We start from the raw sequence: 17549 nt of genomic DNA, 5'->3' as shown, positions 1-17549 counted from the left end.
CCTGATGATCTTTATATAACTTTGCACAATAGAGTCCTGCTTTTACTCCTTAAAAACTTGTTTCCTAATGATTTTAATATTTATTTGTTCCATGGCTCCTTACTCGTGCTTAGCCTTCTTTGTACCGTCCCGTGAGACGATCTGGAGATTGATGTCATTCACTTTCCATGACTCTGCCAAGACCGTAGAGAGCGAAGTTAGAAAGATGATAAACAAAAATAGCCTGAAATTCGCCATGGATGAGATGAAATTAACAGGATTGGACGTGGAAAAAAAGAAGAGAGAGAGAAGGATGAACGCGTCTTCTTAGATGAAACTGAATGTGCTGGCAAGGATTGCGTTCGTTTATTGGCTGCGCTCATTTTTATCATGATGGGATGGAGTGATAAATTATTCATTAAAATATATCACAGAAAAGCAGGAAATACAGGTCAACTGAAAATTTCCTTTTTGGTTTCTCAACCATCCATTTGACTATTTCCACTTTTGTTTCTTTCTCTTCTTTTGTTTGCCTTGAACATCAACTTCTTACATTCTTACGTTTTTACATTTTTACATCTTCCTCATGCAGACACGACGCGCACTTGCACAAGCTGCACTTGACAATGCAGCCCTGAAGCCAACTCTTTCGACTGTGTTCAAGAGCTCCAAAGCGAGGTAACAAGTCCACTTCAAATTTTGCATATCTACTCAGTGCAATTCAACTGAACATTAACGCCACTAAATTTGAATATCTGATATTTTAGAACTTCATCGAGAACTACTGTTGCCGTGAGTGCAATGATGTGATTGGCCTCCTGTTTTGCCTCGCAGCAATGTATAAACCTTAACAATTCTATTCGTTATTTACGCTGTTACTAGAAGACAACTGCTACATCAGTGCGAACTCGAGTATCAAAGGTACGAACCTCTAACACTCTTTTTCTGAATAAATCTAAAACAAGACGAAACAATTGTTTTAATCAGTCCTTTTTATTTATTATGTAGCCACTGGTTACTTTGATTGAGAGCGATGGCATCGACACTGCCCTTGTATCTTCGCAGACCACCAAAACGCGTCGCGGCCGTAAGGATGCCTCTCCGCCATCGGAGCCGATGGAAATTGACTCCACAAAAACTGCAGCCAACACTAACGCTACGATTGCAGCAGTCGCAACAGCCAAGGATTCAAAGCCCAACGTTCCTGAAGTTGATCCTTGGACCAAGAGACCTAAGCATATACCTTCTTATGCTGAGGAAGCCCTTGCTCACCTTTGTAAAGCAGACCCTGCGCTGGCGCCTTTGATTGCCAAATACCCCTATTCTATTTATTCTGATCATGATACCAATTACTTTCGGTATGATATTCACATATTTTCCAACCAAGTTGAATCCAATAATCGACTTTCTATTCAAATCTAATTTTGTATCATTTTCTTTATACGTTGCGCTAGTGTTCTCACACGCACAATTCTTGGACAGCAGATTCATTGGAAGGCTGCACGATCCATCATCTACAAATTTGTTTCTTACTATTTCCCTGACCAAGTAACTTTGGAGTCGCTAGATGCCGGTGACAAGAGATTCCCGTCTCCGGAACAAGTCCTAGCAACTTCTATGGATATTCTTCGCCAACGCGGACTGTCAGAACGAAAAGCGTCCTATGTCCAAGATCTGGCACGTCATTTTGCGGAGGGAAAGATCACATTTACAGACAAGGCCGCACTGCAATCTATGACAGATGAGGAAGTGGCATCACAATTGCTGTGTGTTCGAGGTATTGGACCGTGGACTGTGGATATGTTTATGATGGATTCGCTGGAGCGCTTGGATGTTTTGCCTACTCTCGATTTGGGAATTCGAAGAGGGATGGAAAAGCATTTTAGAAAGGACTATAAAAATGGTGTCTGGGGTTCTATTACTGAAGAAGTAGAGATAACTGAGGCTGATATGGATACTAGAGGATCTAGTAGTCAAGTCATTACAAAGGTTGTTACCAAGAAGAAGAGCGGGGCCAGAGGTAAAGGTAAAGCCAAGAATGGAGAGATGACTTGTGAGGATATGGAGCGGATGGCGGAGCGTTGGAGACCTTATCGCACCATCGCATCATGGTACATGTGGAGAAACGCTGACGATGAAGAGGCCATTAAAGCACCTATCATTTAGATAGACAGCGAGTATACCCAAGTCAAATGAATAAAATAATACAACTTCTTATTTGACTAGAGCATGTATTTCATTTTACCTCAATTGTTTCACCTGCGACATTTCATTTTGTTTTTTTTGCCGAGCAGCTTGACTTTACCATGGACACCATCATTACTCCCGGAGCGCGGAGTAGCAGCAGTAATGACAATACCACAAGCACAACAACAAATGGATCGCAAAGTCAGAGCCATACATTCTCAGAAAATATTCAAGTTGCCACTTCCATTTCTAATGCCATTGTAGCAGAGGATGGCAGCATTACTCCCACAGCTTCTACTGTGATCATGACTAGAGTGTTTGAAAATGGAATTCTTGCAGGAACGATACAACAAGACCCAATATGTCTCAATAATGAGAATAGCGATCAAAGCCGCAATAGTAGTAATGGTCAAAACCTCAATATCCAGAATACACTCATGGATTTGGCAGGATCTGCATCGGTAGGTGCGGCGTTATCAGGAACATCCTCAAGGTCAGTTTCACCTTACCCATCCTCAGAGCAACAAACACAGCATCAGCAGCAACAACAGCAGCAGCATCAACAGCAACGACAGAGAGAGCTTCATTACGAAAGTGCAAATGCTGTATTAGTACCGCCCCTCAATTTCGCAATGGTCGCACCAGGAGTCTATCGATCTGGGCATCCTAACAAGCACAATTTTCCATTCATGCGCAAACTTGGCTTAAAAGTGATTGTGTAAAAAGGGATTTTTGTTGTTTTGTACTGTCTGTGAAAATGGGAATCGAAGCAATGTGTTCGATTTGGCTGATCAGCCTGTATTTTTTTTTTTTGTTTTGTTTTGTTTTTGTTTCTATAGACAGATGAGCGAAGAGCCTTATGCGCCTGATTTGGAGGAGTTTTTAAAACGAGAAGACATTCGAAGGATTCACTACAAGATTGAGGGTAACAAGGTGAGTGATACCTGATAATGACACCATAAAGCGAAATGCAATCAGACTCAAAGAAATATACGAACTAACTAATCGTCATTTGATTGAGCTTTCAGGAGCCCTTCATTGAGATTGATGAGGGAGTAATAAGTAGCGCTCTGGTTAACATTCTAGGTAACGTATAACGCTATAGTTTAGTGGTGTGTGGTGTGTAGAGATTGAACATAGAAAAAATTTGAATTATTTATTTCTATATCTGTAATATTTTTTTTCAAATAGATGCAAGGAATCATCCTATGTTGATTCATTGTGCAAAAGGGAAAGTACGTTATATCCGTTAAAAAAATCTTACTTTTCGTGGAGGTCCATAGGTTTCATGGATTTGTACATCAGGAGCATTGACAATACCATAATATTCTTATAACTTTTATGCTTTCTTCATTTTAAGCACCGGATTGGATGTTTGATTGGGTGCCTTCGCAAGATCCAGAATTGGTCAATGACATCCATATTTGATGAATACCGACGGTTTGCAGGAAGCAAAGTTCTTGCTGATCAAGAGGTAAATACCATGAACTAAAGGATATATGCATCCTAATACATACTTGTACACCTAAATGGTAGTCTCCTTTCCCTGAGTGCCTTATTCTGATCTCTTTTATTTTGCTATTGCTTTGACAGTTTATTGAGATCTTCTCTGCCAAAGTGCCCTACTTACCTGAACATAAACCTTTTTGGCTGGACTGAAAAAAAAAAAAAAAAAAAAAAAAACCTGTGACTGTCTATCCTTTCTGCTGCGCGTTCATACGCATTTGGAAAACATTGCTCATTTTTCATTTGTCTCCATGAGCTGATCCCTATTCATTAATACCTAACCAACCACACCATGTCTTTCGCCGGCTACTTCTTCGGAAACGTTGACAAATCAGGCAAGGTCGAAGACCTACCGGAGGTACATTTCTATTCAAAAGAGCGATTTTTTAGCAACAATAAACACTTTTTTTGCAAAATCATTCAGTACACCAGTGGCTCATCTAAACAAAGCATTGATTACTTGTGTAGGAATTCCGTGAGGCTTTGGAGAGTTTAGAGAACAGTGAACAGCTTACGCACCTCTTCTCCGCAAAGACATTGGGCGTCGATGAGAGTGAGGTCCAACCTCAAGGTCCAGATGCATCTGGTGGAGTTGACAATGACGAGGACGATGAAGAAGACCAAGATGGCGAGGTCAACTTTGCTACTATCAAATCTACTTTTGAACATGACAAGGATGCTGTTGACTTTTCAGAAATCAATGACCTCGCTGTGGATAATTCAGAACAGATGTTCAGTAACCAGTATCTACAAAAAGGACTCTCCACGATGGCCTCAACAGCGATGAAAAGTAATTTAGCAAAGAGCGCTAGCGGTAACAGGGGCAAGTCAAGGCTTGACAGTATGGATGAAGATTATGATGCTGATGGTGCAGACGAGGAGAGAGCCCCGACAACAAGCTTATCATTGCCACCATCTTCTTCAACAGCATCAAACATCACAACAGCCCCAAAATCAGCACTATCGTTACTTCAGCAACAACAACTTTACCTTCTAGAAGAACAGCAAAAGTTGAATCAGACTGCAGCGGGCAGTGCAGGAAGCAAAGTCGCTCTTCCACCTTCTACTTTGCCACCCCTCTCAGGAACGACCGCTGGACCTTCTGCACCTGTAGAGCCCATTGATGTACATGCACTATACCCTGCGTTCGAGAAGAACAAGATCCTCAAATTTTCGGAGCTGTTCAATATCAAACGACTGAAGCGCTTCCCACACTCAAAAGTGAAGCCTGCCGACTTCCCAACTATCAATAAATTTACTCGCGAATATGATCAACGGAAAATATTTGACCAACCAGAGGATCCAATATCCGTTGAAGATCAGGATGTTGATCCCTATGATGCATATGAGGTACTTTTTTTATTTTTTTTATTTTTTATTTTTTATTTTTTTTTTTTAGCTATTCTTTATTTGCTCATTTTGTATCGAGAGCAACTGAACTGAAATGTTATCAACGTCTCTTGTTTATGATCTAATTAGAATTTAGTTGACAAAGAATGGGCAAATAGCTTGCAATGGAAAGTACCGGACACCAAAGATCTCTACTCTGTACAGCTCGAAGAATGGGAGGATAAAATTATTTGGGACGATGCAGTAGTCCCATTGAAAACCTCAGAAACAAGCGGGTAAGGACATAGTCTGGAATGACAAGACTTTTTTTTTTTTTTTTTTTTTTTTGGTCAGAAGAGAAACCTAACCAGCATTTTTGCGAATAATTAGCGCTGGCAGCACAACTACTGAAAATACTGAAGACAGCTCAAAGGAAATCTTCGCTATTCGTAACTATGAACTAGAGAACGGTGATTGGGAAGAATCGATTATTTGGGACGAAAACAAGCCCTTTAAACCATTCACTCAGATCAGTTTCAACATGAATGATGCCAATGTTTTATTTGACCTTACTTCAATGGATTCCAAGACAATGGGAGAGGGATTCAGAGGTATGTTGTTATCTCTTCGATTCACTTCATGAACTCTTTTTGCACTGCAAGTCGCATTGCGGATCATATAGCTAATGCAGCAACTCTATTACATCCTTAATCATTAGTCAAACGTGGGAAGAAGGCCATATTGCCAGCATATCGTGTAGTAACCAAAACAAATGACCCTTCAGAGGAAGAAACGCACAGAAAACTTCAAATTGATCGCTTCAACTTATCAAACGATCGGTTTTACGAAGCCCACAAGGAGGGGCGTTTCCATAGGGTACGTCAGACATTTGGACAGCTGGTTGTTCAGCACGCTCTTCCTGCCGTCAAGTTGATGAAGCCATGGTACAAGAACAAGTTGACAAAATCAGAACAACGGTCATTCCACAGACCGCAGCTTCAACTACCACTCAATGTTGACATTACATTTTCGCGCGTAAAAGGTAGCAAAAAGAAGAAACAAAAACGCAAGGAGCTGGGCGAAGTCATGAGAGGCTCAAAGGATTTGACGTTGCGTGACAACACCAACTTTGTTCTACTGGAGTATTCGGAGGAACATCCAGCAATTATTCAAAATGTAGGCATGGGAAGCTTCTTGATAAATTATTACCGTAAGGAGAATATTGACGATACCCACATACCCCAAAAGGAAATCGGAGAACCCTTTGTTTTGGATGTTGCCGATGCCTCGCCATTTCTGGGTTTTGGAAATGTGGAGCCAGGACAGACTATCAGCGCACTTTATAACAACCTGATCAGAGCACCTGTATTCGAGCAACCAGCAAGAAACACAGATTTTCTAGTCATTAGGACGACCTATAAGGGCGAGACCAAGTATTATATCAGACATATCCCACATCTCTACGTTGTCGGTCAAACATATCCTGTCCAGGACGTCCCCGGCCCTCATTCAAGGAAGATCACAACCATGGTCAAGAATCGCCTCCAAATCTCAGCATTTAGATTTATTCGCAAGGATCCATACAATCGCCTACGGTTTGCCAAACTCGTCAAGGCCTACCCTGAGTATTCGGAAATTCAGATTCGTCAGAGACTTAAGGAGTTTGCAGAATTCCAACGGAAGGGCAACAATACAGGCTTTTGGAAATTGAAAGCGAGCACGCCACTACCAAGCGAAGAGGAGATCCGTAAACTGGTAACACCAGAGATGGTGTGCTTATATGAGAGTATGTTAGTTGGTCAGCGGTATTTGCAGGATGCTGGTTATGGTAAAGCAGCGGATGGCGAGGATGATGGAAACGAGGATTATGAGTCCAATATGGACATTGAAGAGCAGCTCGCACCGTGGATTACAACACGCAACTTTATCAACGCAACCCAGGGCAAGGCCATGTTGAAACTTTGGGGAGCTGGTGATCCAACGGGTCGCGGTGAAGGCTTTAGTTTTGTCCGCATTAGCATGAAAGATATTTTCTTGAGACAAGGGGAGTCTCTTGAGGAGAGATTAGCGCAGATCGAACTTCTTCCAAAGAGTACGCATCGCTACAATGTTGCAGAGCAGCAGCAGGTTTACAAGGAGGAGATTACACGTATTTGGAACATGCAACATCAGGCGCTGAGCAATACTGAAGAAATTGATGGTAACGACGATGTCATTGGGAACGAAGAAGAAGAAGAAAATCTCAATCGACAGAGGCGTGAAATGTCTACTGTAGACCGTAGTCGTGTCTCACCCTCGCCGTCATTGTTTGGCCGATATCGTGATAGTGCTGATCGCGGTGGAGACCGTGATCGTGACCGAGACAATGACATGGATGATGACAATGTCTCAGTTGCTGGTAGTATTAGCTCGCGTACCAGTGTTGGCAACTTTGGATCGTCTCGAAACAAATGCTTGATCATCAAGCGACTTATCCGTCTGGAGAACGGCGAGACCACATGGAAATCTGAAACTATTCGTGACCCTGCAGTCATGAATGCTTACATTCGTCAACGTCAGCTAATTGAAGAAAACTCGATCAGCACTGAAGCACTCGAGCCAACAAACGATGAGGCTAAGAATGAACGTATGAGGAAACGCATTCTGGAGGAAATCGCCAGACTTAACAGGAATCAGGAGCGTAGAATGGCTAGAGCAGCAGCCAAAGCCGGTAACACGAGCTTGGATCTGCCTGTTAACCCTGCCACTGCGACCCTCAAAAAGAAGGTGATTCGTCAATGTAGCAACTGTGGTGCATTGGGTCACATGAAAACCAACAAAAAATGTCCCAAATATGTTGACCCTTCAGGAGCACTTCCCAACTTGGGTGTGACAGGCACAGGATACATGACTGCAGGAGGCGTTGGAAGTATAATGTCTCCACCACATGTCCCAGTACGCCCAACACCTCTTGCGCCACCTAGTGCACCACCACCAATGGTTAGGGGCGGATCAATGACAGGCGATTTTATTAGACAAGGATCACCACAATCCTCCGGCGTCAGTAGTAACAAAATTTCGATTCCCAAAGCTGTCATTGACCGTGTTGCGGATCTGGAGAAGGAACGTGAGAAAGAGGAAAAAGAGGCTCTTGTAGTCCGACTTCCCTCTAAAATGCTCCGTAAGTGGCTTTTCTGCATATCACCTACGTTCACAAAGCCCTCATATAATATTTCTTATTAAAAATACATTGCATATGGGAGGGGTTTTTTTTTTAATAATAGAGCCGACACCACCCAAGAGGAAGCGAAGCGAATCTGCAACCCAGCACACGGAAGACGACTTTATGGATTACTTCCCGCCCGTTAAATCATATGGTCGTCGAAAGAAAGCAGATGTCGAGCTCGCCAATATTATCGAATCTGTGCTTTCCACAATCCTATCAATGCAAGAGGCTACCGCTTTTATTTCCCCAGTATCGTCCAAGATTGCGCCTGGCTATGATATTGTGATTAAGCAACCGCGCGATTTGTCGGGTATGAGGGATGCCAACAAAAACTACTATGCGTACCGCACTGTTGATGCATTTTTGACCGACATGCGGATCATGGTCAACAATTCATGGATATATAATGGAGAACATTCACCATGGACTAAAGCGGCAATGGTATTGCTTGAAAAGGCTGAAGGGATTCTGGCGCCACAGATGGAAACAATTCGGCAGCTAGAACAGGAAATTCTTGAAGCAGATATGAAAGCCAATATTTATGGCGGTATGACCACTCCAGGAGGGACCGGACCCGGCGGTGCAACAAGCACACCGCCTCCTGCAAATCTGCCGAGCATGCATCCAGGTGGTTATGGTGTTTATACGAGTGCGACATTCCCAGGCATTGGCAAGCCTTTCTTAGGATTCCCAGTACCCGGATCCAAGAACAGCAACAATAGTAATCCAAGTACCACAGCAACCACAGCTATAGCAGCCCCGCTGTCATCCTCGTCATCAGTGGCACCTGATAGTACGACGTCCGATGCAGGAGAAGTGCAGGTGAAGGCTGAGAACATGGATTGGCAGTAATGGTGTGACTCGTGTAGTTTAATAAAGCCGCAAGGCGAAGCAATATTCATTTACACACATCATGTCAATCACTTAGCCACTTTGTGTGTGAAATTACTTGACTTTATAAGGAGAAGTGGTTTTTCAGTTCTTTTTTTTCTTTTTCTGCATCCTCGCACCTACAATTGTTTTCAGAGAAACACAATGACAAATGAAATGGGAGGTAAATGGCACAATTAAAGTTCTAAGCACATAACTCCATGGACAGCAATTTGCTCATGCAAGTCAATGGTTAAAGTAATGGCTGTTTGACTCATTGAGTAGAGTTCAGTAATTTGACCTATTTTATTTTTTCCCCCTCTATTTCAGAGTTATTCGACCTGTCCAGCATGTACTACAACGCAGAAATAGAGCCTGCAGATACTCAATTGGCAATAACGAAATCATGTTCGATGCCGTCTACGCCACAAGACACATCCTCGATCCAGATCGACCTTGCAGTTCCAGCCAAAGGATCTGCAGCCCACCGCGCGTTGCAAATCCCTGAGTTACTTGAACGAATCCTTGGTCTACTATCGAGTGCACAGTTACCCTCGATGCGCTTAGTATCTCGTCACTGGGATCGAGCTGCTCTGGAGCCTCTTCGGCTCTTTCCGATTTTCAAAAATCGACATTCAGATGTGATCTTGGCCAGGTTGAATCGGTATGGAACACATGTCATTGAGTTAGATCTAACAGACGCCCATCTGAGCGATATCAACACAAGTGATCAATGGGTCCGACAGTTTGTTCAGGCGATCACGCATCATTGTCCTAACGTCCGGTCTCTCAAGTTGCCGTACGAATGCTTAAGATTCGGAGGAGTGGATCTATTGGTATATTACTATGCTTCTAAGAAAGTGTATCGTACCAAGGAAGGTATCCCAGTAGCACCTCCTAGTAATACGGGAATTGGGCCCTCTTCCGGACAATACAACAATCAAGACACTATTAGCCTAGCACAACTCCATACCCTCAAGCTCGATTTTTCTCATACAGAACATCAACCCGTCATGGGTACGAAAATAATATCGAGCATTGGGCGTGGATTAAAACGACTAGAGCTCAAACTAAACTTGCGCGAGTCCACATTTATGCAAACCTTTTTACAACAACAGCAGCAGCAGCAGCAACAGGGTTTTTTTGGCACTGTACTCCATCACAATCGTTTACTTTCACACCAATCTTGTTTCTTGCAATATGATGAGATGTTAAGCGCCTGTGCTCAAGATCTCCAAGACCTAGAAATCATCCCTGCCCCCCACTTCCTAGACCCGGAGCTGACGATCGTCAGGCGAGTATCTGTACCACTCCAACCACATCCACATCCACTTACACAAGGTACACAAGATACACAAGGCACACAAGGGCAGACACAAGCACAGGTTCTATTCACAGGAACGACCTTCAGTCAGCCCATAAATCCTCCTCGCCTGATCTCAACCTTTGAGTCTCTCAAAATCTTTGCGAAATTCAAACCTCCGCTCACAAGACTCCACCTCGGAGGCGTCTGGTTTTCCGAACCTGACATCTGGACTCTTTCTGAAGCATGTCCTTTGGTTACAGATCTTCGACTGACGAACGAAGAATCTGATACCCGCCCACGGTCATCAGATATGAATAGAGCAGCTCAAAACCGTACTTGGATACATCCAGAGGCTCCTATTGCAATCAATGATCGGTTTAAGCGTCCACTATCTTTATATGTCAGTTTGAAGGCATGGGAAGAGCTTGACTATACTACTGATTGCGAGGAGCCAACAAGGTCCTGGAAAGGACTGAGACGCCTGAGACTGGATGGAAATAGAGTAACCATGTACTCAAAGACTCCGTGGATAATGCAGAATCTGCGTGATCTAGGTCCGTTAAGAGCCACCCAGCTATCCTCGCTCTGCCTATATAACACCCTAGATCTGACAGACCAGGATTTGATAGCGTTTGTGGATATAACCCATGCAACGTTGCAATTCCTCAATGTGGACAAGAACATACTCTTGACAGACCAGTCAATCCGACATGTCCTTATGATGTGCTCATCTCTCAAGGAACTCTCTGCGGCAGAGCTGAACCTCACCATGGCGGTGTTCGAGGACGAGGAACTCGGATTGACAGACTCATCGTCGCTAACATGCGGTGCCAAGATCAGGAATGATGTCGTAAAGAGGAAATGGGCCTGCTCTAATTCTCTTGAGTCTCTAGATCTCTCCTGGAGATTTGCAGATGGACGACCCATGCATGTCCAAGCTCCACTCTATGCTGAGAACTACGAGTCGATCATGAAATCGTGGGATCGAAACCTTCATAAGCCCTATCGGCATCATCGTCGATATTATCGATTGCTTGAACAACAGAAGCAGCAACAAAGCCTATTGGAGAAACAGATGGGTAATAATAGTGCCAGGGGTAGCAAACCCAAGCGCCCATTTTGGCATGAACAGGAAGGGTATCTAAATGAGTTTGAAGAAGCACGAGCCTTCCGACTGCACTCACCCAGGCGTCGTCCGAGTTGGAAACCCAGAATCCCTGAAAAGCTGATTCAGCAGCCAAGCTTGCCCATGTTCAGCAAGCCTTGGCAGATTGAATCCATCTATGAGCGATTGAGGATGCTATGCAAACTTGAGGTTTTGCAGCTTGAGGGCTGGTTAATACCTTGGCGTGCAGCCGATATCTATGCCTTTCTGGGTTATAGCCACGAAGTTGAGTCGAGTACCAACTCTCCGGATGTGCATCATATGGAGAACCTCAGGTCGGCTAAGCACTCGCTTGAGGGCAATGGACTCTTTTGCGGCCGTAGTGGAACAGGAACAGAAGCATACCATGGCTCTAAGGCAACTAATAATGCAGAGTGCTTGTTTGACAGTGCAAATGCAGATCACATTGTGCTTTCCTATTTGAGCAAGACACTCATCTCTAAGGTCTATCAACCACCCATTGTCTCCAGTGTTGGCCAAGAATGTCCTCTCAAGCCCATCCCTTGCTCTTATCTGACAAGTTTGAAGCATCTTAATATCCAATGCAAGAAAGCAATGTTCCTAAGTAACCCTGTAGGCTCAGATTCACCATTTGAAATGGAGCCAGGAGAGACAATTGATTTGGACAATGACGACCTATGTGATATCACGAAGTCGACATTTGCACCAGCATTGCATTATTCTCTTCCATCTGATCCCGAGAAAAGGAACAAGGGTGCGGAATCCTCAAACTGTCCTCCCTACTCTTTATCGTCACCACACCCGAGTTTGCAACCTCAATTAACCGAAGCAGAAGCAGAAGCAGATCGTATGAGAATAGAAGACCAAGCTTCAATGTATTCCGTCATAGCTGCGTTCATGAAGGCATGCCCGCGACTTCAGACCTTTGTGATTCGTCCACCACCATCTGTTCTCTCTCATGAATATTCATCTTCTGCGCTGACATCAAAGAACTTTGTTGCCACTTCTGCTGCTGCTGTTCCTGTTAACATAAATAATGGTAGATGGGATATGATACGCGAGTACACAGTCCAATTAGCAAGTACTAATGGAGAAAACTCATTAGTGTTGACGGCCATGCCCTTGCCTCTAACTCAGGAGATGATGCACTATTTGGGTTGTCTGTCAAAAAGGAGAGTGTTATGCACTGTCAGGTCCTTCCCGGAGTACTCAATTATTCGAGATTAAAAAAAAAGAAAAAGAAAAAAAAAACAATAAAAAGTCTCCAGTGATACTCTGTATGCAAATAGCACAGGTGAATGAGCAAAAACACGTTTGTATTTTTCACCAATTGACCCGGTTTGTTAGACCATACAAGACTACCGCTTTATATAACACAGAAGGCGCTTCTTATATAAAAGTGTTATTCACGTTATTATCCCCGCTGAAAATTCTTTGTGAAAAATGAAACCTCTTGAGAAGCATCCGGACCAACAGTTTCCCAGGGGGAAGATCCAACCAAGTGCTTAGACTGCTTAAGGCAGGCAGGATTAATGTAGATGTAGAGTTTCTGAAAGTATCATATTATCTGGACCGAATGCCAATGATCTAGTGAAGCATCCAAAGCAACAAAGCTCCGCGGGCAAGGTCCATGCACTCAAGCCGTTTAGGGCAAAGTACATATAATATATATATATATATATATATGGAGCTGCTTGCAGCTGCCATAGTGTCTGGAATGGATGTGACTCCGCGGACAGGGTTGTTTGCCAAGAATCAAGGCCTGACCTTTTTGTTTACTCTAAAGCAGTCACATTGTTCACAATTGCACACAGTAATTCTCACGCCAATGCTGCCCTAACAAAGGGAGAGATCAACATAGTTAATGTAGTGGAGGAATGCTACAGCGCAAGACCGAAAAGTATAAATACCATAGGCAAAGAATATTGGAAACACCATTCCGCAACGAAACCGACCCCTTTTCTATCTTGCCCCTGTCCCAATTATCACACGAATCATCAATCTTCGCTCGCCTAAAGCCACCAGAAAGTAAATTGTACAGGCATGGCATACCAACATAGATTCCTTGCAACGGGCACTGTTTTTTACGTGGAGGACAATGGCGTCTGGTCGTTGGCTGATATCAATGGCGATGGCTCCCAAGATCTCGTTTACATCAAGACCAGAAACACCAGCACTGGCAAGATCGAAGTCCATGCATCCTTCAATCAATTCCGTTTCCAGCAACACAACCTGGCTACTGACACCGTTTTCGGCCTTGAGGACAACGGAACATGGCTGATGCAGGACTGGACCGGCGATGGCAAGGCTGATTTGATATATATTCAGACACGCAAGACTAGCACTAACACAGTGGAAGTGCACGTCGCTGATGCTGCCTCTGGATATCAGAACTTTGTCCTCCGGACCGGCACTTGCTTCATCTGCGATGACAACGGAGTCTGGACTATGTCTAGAAAAGGTGATTTAGTCTTTATCAAGACTCGGAATTGTGGTTCAAACATGATCGAGTATCATGTTGCTAGCAAAGCAACAAACTATCAACAGTTCACGCAACATGTCGCAACCGACTTTGGTGTCGAAGACAACGGCACCTGGTGCCTCGCACCAAAGTGCGACGGGGATTTTGCCGACCTCTACTACATCAAGACCAGGAACACTAAATGCGGAATGGTTGAGGTCCATGCCGTCTCTGCGAGTTCTGGATGGAAAAGCCGTGTGATCGACGTCGCCACATCTTTTTATCCAGAGGACAATGGGCGGTGGCTAATGGTGGACTTCACTCATCATGAGCGGCCTGACCTAGCGTACATCAAGACAAGGTCTACCGACACAGGTAAAATCGAAGTTCACGTCACTAAGCCCGGAGAAGCCGTGCCAAGGCCATTTATAGGCTCATCTCGGAATGTTAGGCTCGACGCCAACACCCCCAATGTGCTGCGAGCTGAGCTACAGCGAAGCAACGGCTCGTGGTGCGATGCCTCTATCGACCTCAACATGTCCCTCGGCAACGCCGACGGCAAGTTCATCTGGGGGAGGAAGTCCTTCCAGGAATCGGCGCAAGGAACTAGGCTCAACGAGTCGGTGTTATCTGCGGAGCTCCGCAAGATAGATTGCTCCTGGGTTACGGATAGCTTCGATCTCAGAGACGTTATCATGAATAATGACGGTGTTTTCCAGGCGCTTGACGCCCCGTGCTAGGATTGGCCTGTTACACTAATCCTGTTTTGCCCAATTTCTAGCTGAGAAGTTAGATAGTATAAATAATAATATCCATAGTTTTAGCTAAACTCCTCAGAATAAATAACAATAGCCCTTGACCCTTGACCTATACTTTTGCATCCCGATTATCCTTGCGATTGCGTATTTGCAGCTCTACTCGGCTTCAAGGTTCAAACTATAGACGAAGTGGACGGAGCAACAGCCTTCTACGCGTGAATGCAACAGCAGAATCAGAAGGCCCTGTCCTCAAGGCGTGCACAACCGAAGCCAAAACTCCCATTATGCATGCGATCAAGCCAAGCTGAGAGCCAATCGAACAGGTCAGTGCCGATATGTTCATTGCCGGAGTTTCAACCTCTATAGGTGCTGATTCGGACGTCAATCTCATCAAAGCCAAAGCAAGTGTCTTTAACTTGAACCTCGGTCTTGGTATTGACATAGATGTTGGGATCAAAGATGAGTTCCTTGACTTGATGAGGTATTCAGATCGGGTGCAAGGCGTCAATCTCGATGTTGATAGTAACTTCGGCTTTGATCTTGGTTACCTTTTTTGACCTGCACGCTATAGTTATACACCCTACTATGTGATCCTGTGGATAGGCGTAGTTATAGCAAAATATGACACCCAGCGTGCAATAAATAAAAAATAACTCCATCTGAAAGTGTGGGTCGATACGGAATAGAGTGCCAAATGCTTTTTCTTCTTTTTGAGGCTATCCTTGGTTTAGTCTTTGCACATCTCATGCCTAGAATAACGCAATATCTAACGCTCTCTTCAAACTACGCGACCCCTTTACAGCTGCTGCACAGTACCGTCTCGCACAAATCAAAGCCTGTAGGAATAGAGGATCGATGCCGTTACCGGTCATCATCTCTTGACGAGTGTGATGTAAGCGATACCTTCGGTTTGACACTGCTCTGATATCAGCATGAGAAACATGATGGGTGGATTGGTTTCTGGCTCTTGGTATCAAGGCTTTATTTTTTATTTTTTATTATTTTACCTTAAGCAAGCACAAATATCCATCAAATGTTGAGACGATTGCTCAACATTGGTTACATCAATATTCTGTTGAAATGGCGTTTCGATCGCTCTATATAACTAAAGATCCTCTCATTTCCAGGGCCACTCTAACTTGTTACTCTTTTTGAACTAAGGGAGGTACATTTCTCCTCTGAAAGGCGGAAAGCAACTCTTATTCAGACGAAACACGACAACTCACTTTGATTACAGATACTTTATTTAGCCGGATATATATCTGATATTTATTTATCTATTTGTTACGAGACTGCTCATCCTGCTGTCCTTGCAACTACTGGCGCTTCTACTGTAGCATACATCTGCAGTAAAAGGCTTAGGACCCATATCTCTCCCATACACTGAAAGCAGACAAAAGTAAAATAAGATAAGTAACACATTGAAAATTATTAAAGACAATACACTAACCTGGTACAGACCTGAAATCTCTTCACTCCTTCCTTGTCACTCTTGTTACCGTCTGGATCATCTGGATCACCTGTATTACCTTAGTGTGTGTCTCAACTATAGTGTCTTTATTCAAGAGGGGCAATATTCCACCCACCTATGCCTATTTGGTGTTGAGCGGCTGTGGTAATATATTTGGTGGTGAGACAAAAGATGTAAGTTCAGAGCGTTTATTCCAATTTCCAGTTGTACACTTGTGTACACGATCATATTCTATCCTGAATTTCAATGGGGTCAACCACACTTATGCATAATACATGATCCTGGCTACTATATGCATAGAAGGATATATCCACTACCCTTACTGAATTAATGCATTATTCATATTCTTTGTTTATTTTTCCAGACACTGTCAACTTCTCGCCTCATACAGCTTCAAGCCCTTCTAATGCCGACTGAAGAGAAGGCTAGAGGGGCCTTCCACAGGGAACAAGCTTAACTGAACACATTAACGAACAATGCAATGAAATAGGCGCTACAAAGAGGATTAGCTATGGAATGTAGGAGCCAATATACACTACTTTACTTATGTGCTTGCTACGAGCTGATAACATCATCACCTCTAATGTTGTTATTCCGAATAAATCTGAATAACAAAGTGCCCAGCCTCAACTACTTTTTTGCTGGCTTGATTTACTTTACAATTTCAATGTCATGTTGCCTAAAAGTTGTCTGCAGTAGGTCTGTCTCTCCCGATATTCAGCTTCAACATTAACAAGCACTACACAAATCTCTCTACACCCTGCATAGCATACTTCTGAAGTCAAAGTCTCTTATTCGTATTAAATATAGAGGAGAAAAAATCGGAAAAAAAAAATCATTGTCGCGTTCTAACTACGGATTCTGACTTTGAGGCATCCAGCCATAGTCCGACGGACGAGAGCTTCGGGCCATTACCTGTCCAGTCGGCCTCAAATACCAATATTCCGAACGAATGGTCTCTCTTGTACAAACTTCAATTACTATTGGAATAAACATTTCATCAGTTTGGCAAAAACTAACTTGTCTCACGACAGTCTTAATCCAGCTCACGCCCCCTATTAATGGATAGGCAGTCCAGCGCTTACTGTGTTCTGCATCAGTAAGATATATGAAGGCCAACACGAAAGGATCAAAATGCAGCATCGTTATGAATGTTTGGCTGCCAAAAGCCAGTTATCTCTGCTATGATGATCTTTATTTGGTAATCTATGTGCTGTAATGGCTAAAGCGGAGACCATACTAGCCACTAATCTTACATCTAGCATCTTCTGGAAAGTCGCATATTTTATCCTCATCGTTCCATTCGAAGCCACCAGAGCACTTCCCCAGTCTTGCAACACCATCCCTGCAA

General features: G+C 43.6%; 6 protein-coding genes across 6 annotated transcripts; all 6 read left to right on the top strand.

The window, feature by feature from the left end:
• The first annotated feature begins 850 nt into the window (after window positions 1-850).
• Window positions 851-2182, top strand: BCR41DRAFT_158339 (DNA glycosylase). Its single transcript, XM_022019633.1, has 3 exons — window positions 851-900; window positions 988-1337; window positions 1434-2182. Exons 2-3 carry the CDS (start codon window positions 1096-1098, stop codon window positions 2143-2145), a joined length of 954 nt encoding a protein of 317 aa, XP_021878112.1. The 5' UTR covers window positions 851-900; window positions 988-1095; the 3' UTR covers window positions 2146-2182.
• Window positions 2183-2768: 586 nt separating this feature from the next.
• BCR41DRAFT_412135 (protein-tyrosine phosphatase) lies at window positions 2769-4091 on the top strand. Its single transcript, XM_022029464.1, has 6 exons — window positions 2769-2884; window positions 3006-3099; window positions 3195-3252; window positions 3358-3401; window positions 3527-3640; window positions 3760-4091. The coding sequence occupies exons 1-6, from the start codon at window positions 2799-2801 to the stop codon at window positions 3823-3825; spliced, it is 462 nt and encodes a 153-aa protein (XP_021878111.1). The 5' UTR covers window positions 2769-2798; the 3' UTR covers window positions 3826-4091.
• BCR41DRAFT_424708 (hypothetical protein) lies at window positions 3852-9110 on the top strand. Its single transcript, XM_022030475.1, has 6 exons — window positions 3852-4030; window positions 4141-5022; window positions 5152-5297; window positions 5392-5612; window positions 5720-8161; window positions 8265-9110. Exons 1-6 carry the CDS (start codon window positions 3965-3967, stop codon window positions 9056-9058), a joined length of 4551 nt encoding a protein of 1516 aa, XP_021878110.1. The 5' UTR covers window positions 3852-3964; the 3' UTR covers window positions 9059-9110.
• Window positions 9111-9241: 131 nt separating this feature from the next.
• On the top strand, window positions 9242-12735 carry BCR41DRAFT_388811 (hypothetical protein; the record flags this gene model as incomplete). Its single annotated transcript, XM_022028041.1, has 2 exons — window positions 9242-9260; window positions 9407-12735. The coding sequence occupies 2 exons, from the start codon at window positions 9242-9244 to the stop codon at window positions 12733-12735; spliced, it is 3348 nt and encodes a 1115-aa protein (XP_021878109.1).
• Window positions 12736-13359: 624 nt separating this feature from the next.
• BCR41DRAFT_359988 (CVNH domain-domain-containing protein) lies at window positions 13360-14823 on the top strand. Its single transcript, XM_022025291.1, has one exon. The coding sequence runs from the start codon at window positions 13552-13554 to the stop codon at window positions 14707-14709; it is 1158 nt and encodes a 385-aa protein (XP_021878108.1). The 5' UTR covers window positions 13360-13551; the 3' UTR covers window positions 14710-14823.
• Window positions 14824-15062: 239 nt separating this feature from the next.
• Window positions 15063-16615, top strand: BCR41DRAFT_399561 (hypothetical protein; the record flags this gene model as incomplete). The annotated part of the gene is made up of 2 exons (XM_022029074.1): window positions 15063-15249; window positions 16563-16615. 2 exons carry the CDS (start codon window positions 15063-15065, stop codon window positions 16613-16615), a joined length of 240 nt encoding a protein of 79 aa, XP_021878107.1.
• Between the last annotated feature and the right edge of the window lie 934 nt (window positions 16616-17549).

This window comes from Lobosporangium transversale (genome assembly GCF_002105155.1).
Source record: "Lobosporangium transversale strain NRRL 3116 chromosome Unknown BCR41scaffold_40, whole genome shotgun sequence".
In the NCBI taxonomy this organism is placed as follows: domain Eukaryota; kingdom Fungi; phylum Mortierellomycota; class Mortierellomycetes; order Mortierellales; family Mortierellaceae; genus Lobosporangium; species Lobosporangium transversale.
Note: the sequence above shows the minus strand (reverse complement) of the source record. Positions and strands in the feature narration are given on the sequence as shown.

Excerpts from the sequence above, each read along its gene's own strand:
- BCR41DRAFT_424708 (XM_022030475.1), top strand. The coding sequence starts at position 3,965 with ATGTCTTTCGCCGGCTACTTCTTCGGAAACGTTGACAAATCAGGCAAG. Across the intron at positions 4,031-4,140 it reads AGGTCGAAGACCTACCGGAG|GAATTCCGTGAGGCTTTGGA; the intron begins GTACATTTCTAT and ends TTACTTGTGTAG. Across the intron at positions 5,298-5,391 it reads AAAACCTCAGAAACAAGCGG|CGCTGGCAGCACAACTACTG; the intron begins GTAAGGACATAG and ends GCGAATAATTAG.
- BCR41DRAFT_359988 (XM_022025291.1), top strand. The coding sequence starts at position 13,552 with ATGGCATACCAACATAGATTCCTTGCAACGGGCACTGTTTTTTACGTG.
- BCR41DRAFT_158339 (XM_022019633.1), top strand. The coding sequence starts at position 1,096 with ATGGAAATTGACTCCACAAAAACTGCAGCCAACACTAACGCTACGATT. Across the intron at positions 1,338-1,433 it reads CATGATACCAATTACTTTCG|TGTTCTCACACGCACAATTC; the intron begins GTATGATATTCA and ends ACGTTGCGCTAG.
- BCR41DRAFT_412135 (XM_022029464.1), top strand. The coding sequence starts at position 2,799 with ATGGTCGCACCAGGAGTCTATCGATCTGGGCATCCTAACAAGCACAAT. Across the intron at positions 2,885-3,005 it reads CTTGGCTTAAAAGTGATTGT|ACAGATGAGCGAAGAGCCTT; the intron begins GTAAAAAGGGAT and ends TTGTTTCTATAG. Across the intron at positions 3,100-3,194 it reads ACAAGATTGAGGGTAACAAG|GAGCCCTTCATTGAGATTGA; the intron begins GTGAGTGATACC and ends TTGAGCTTTCAG.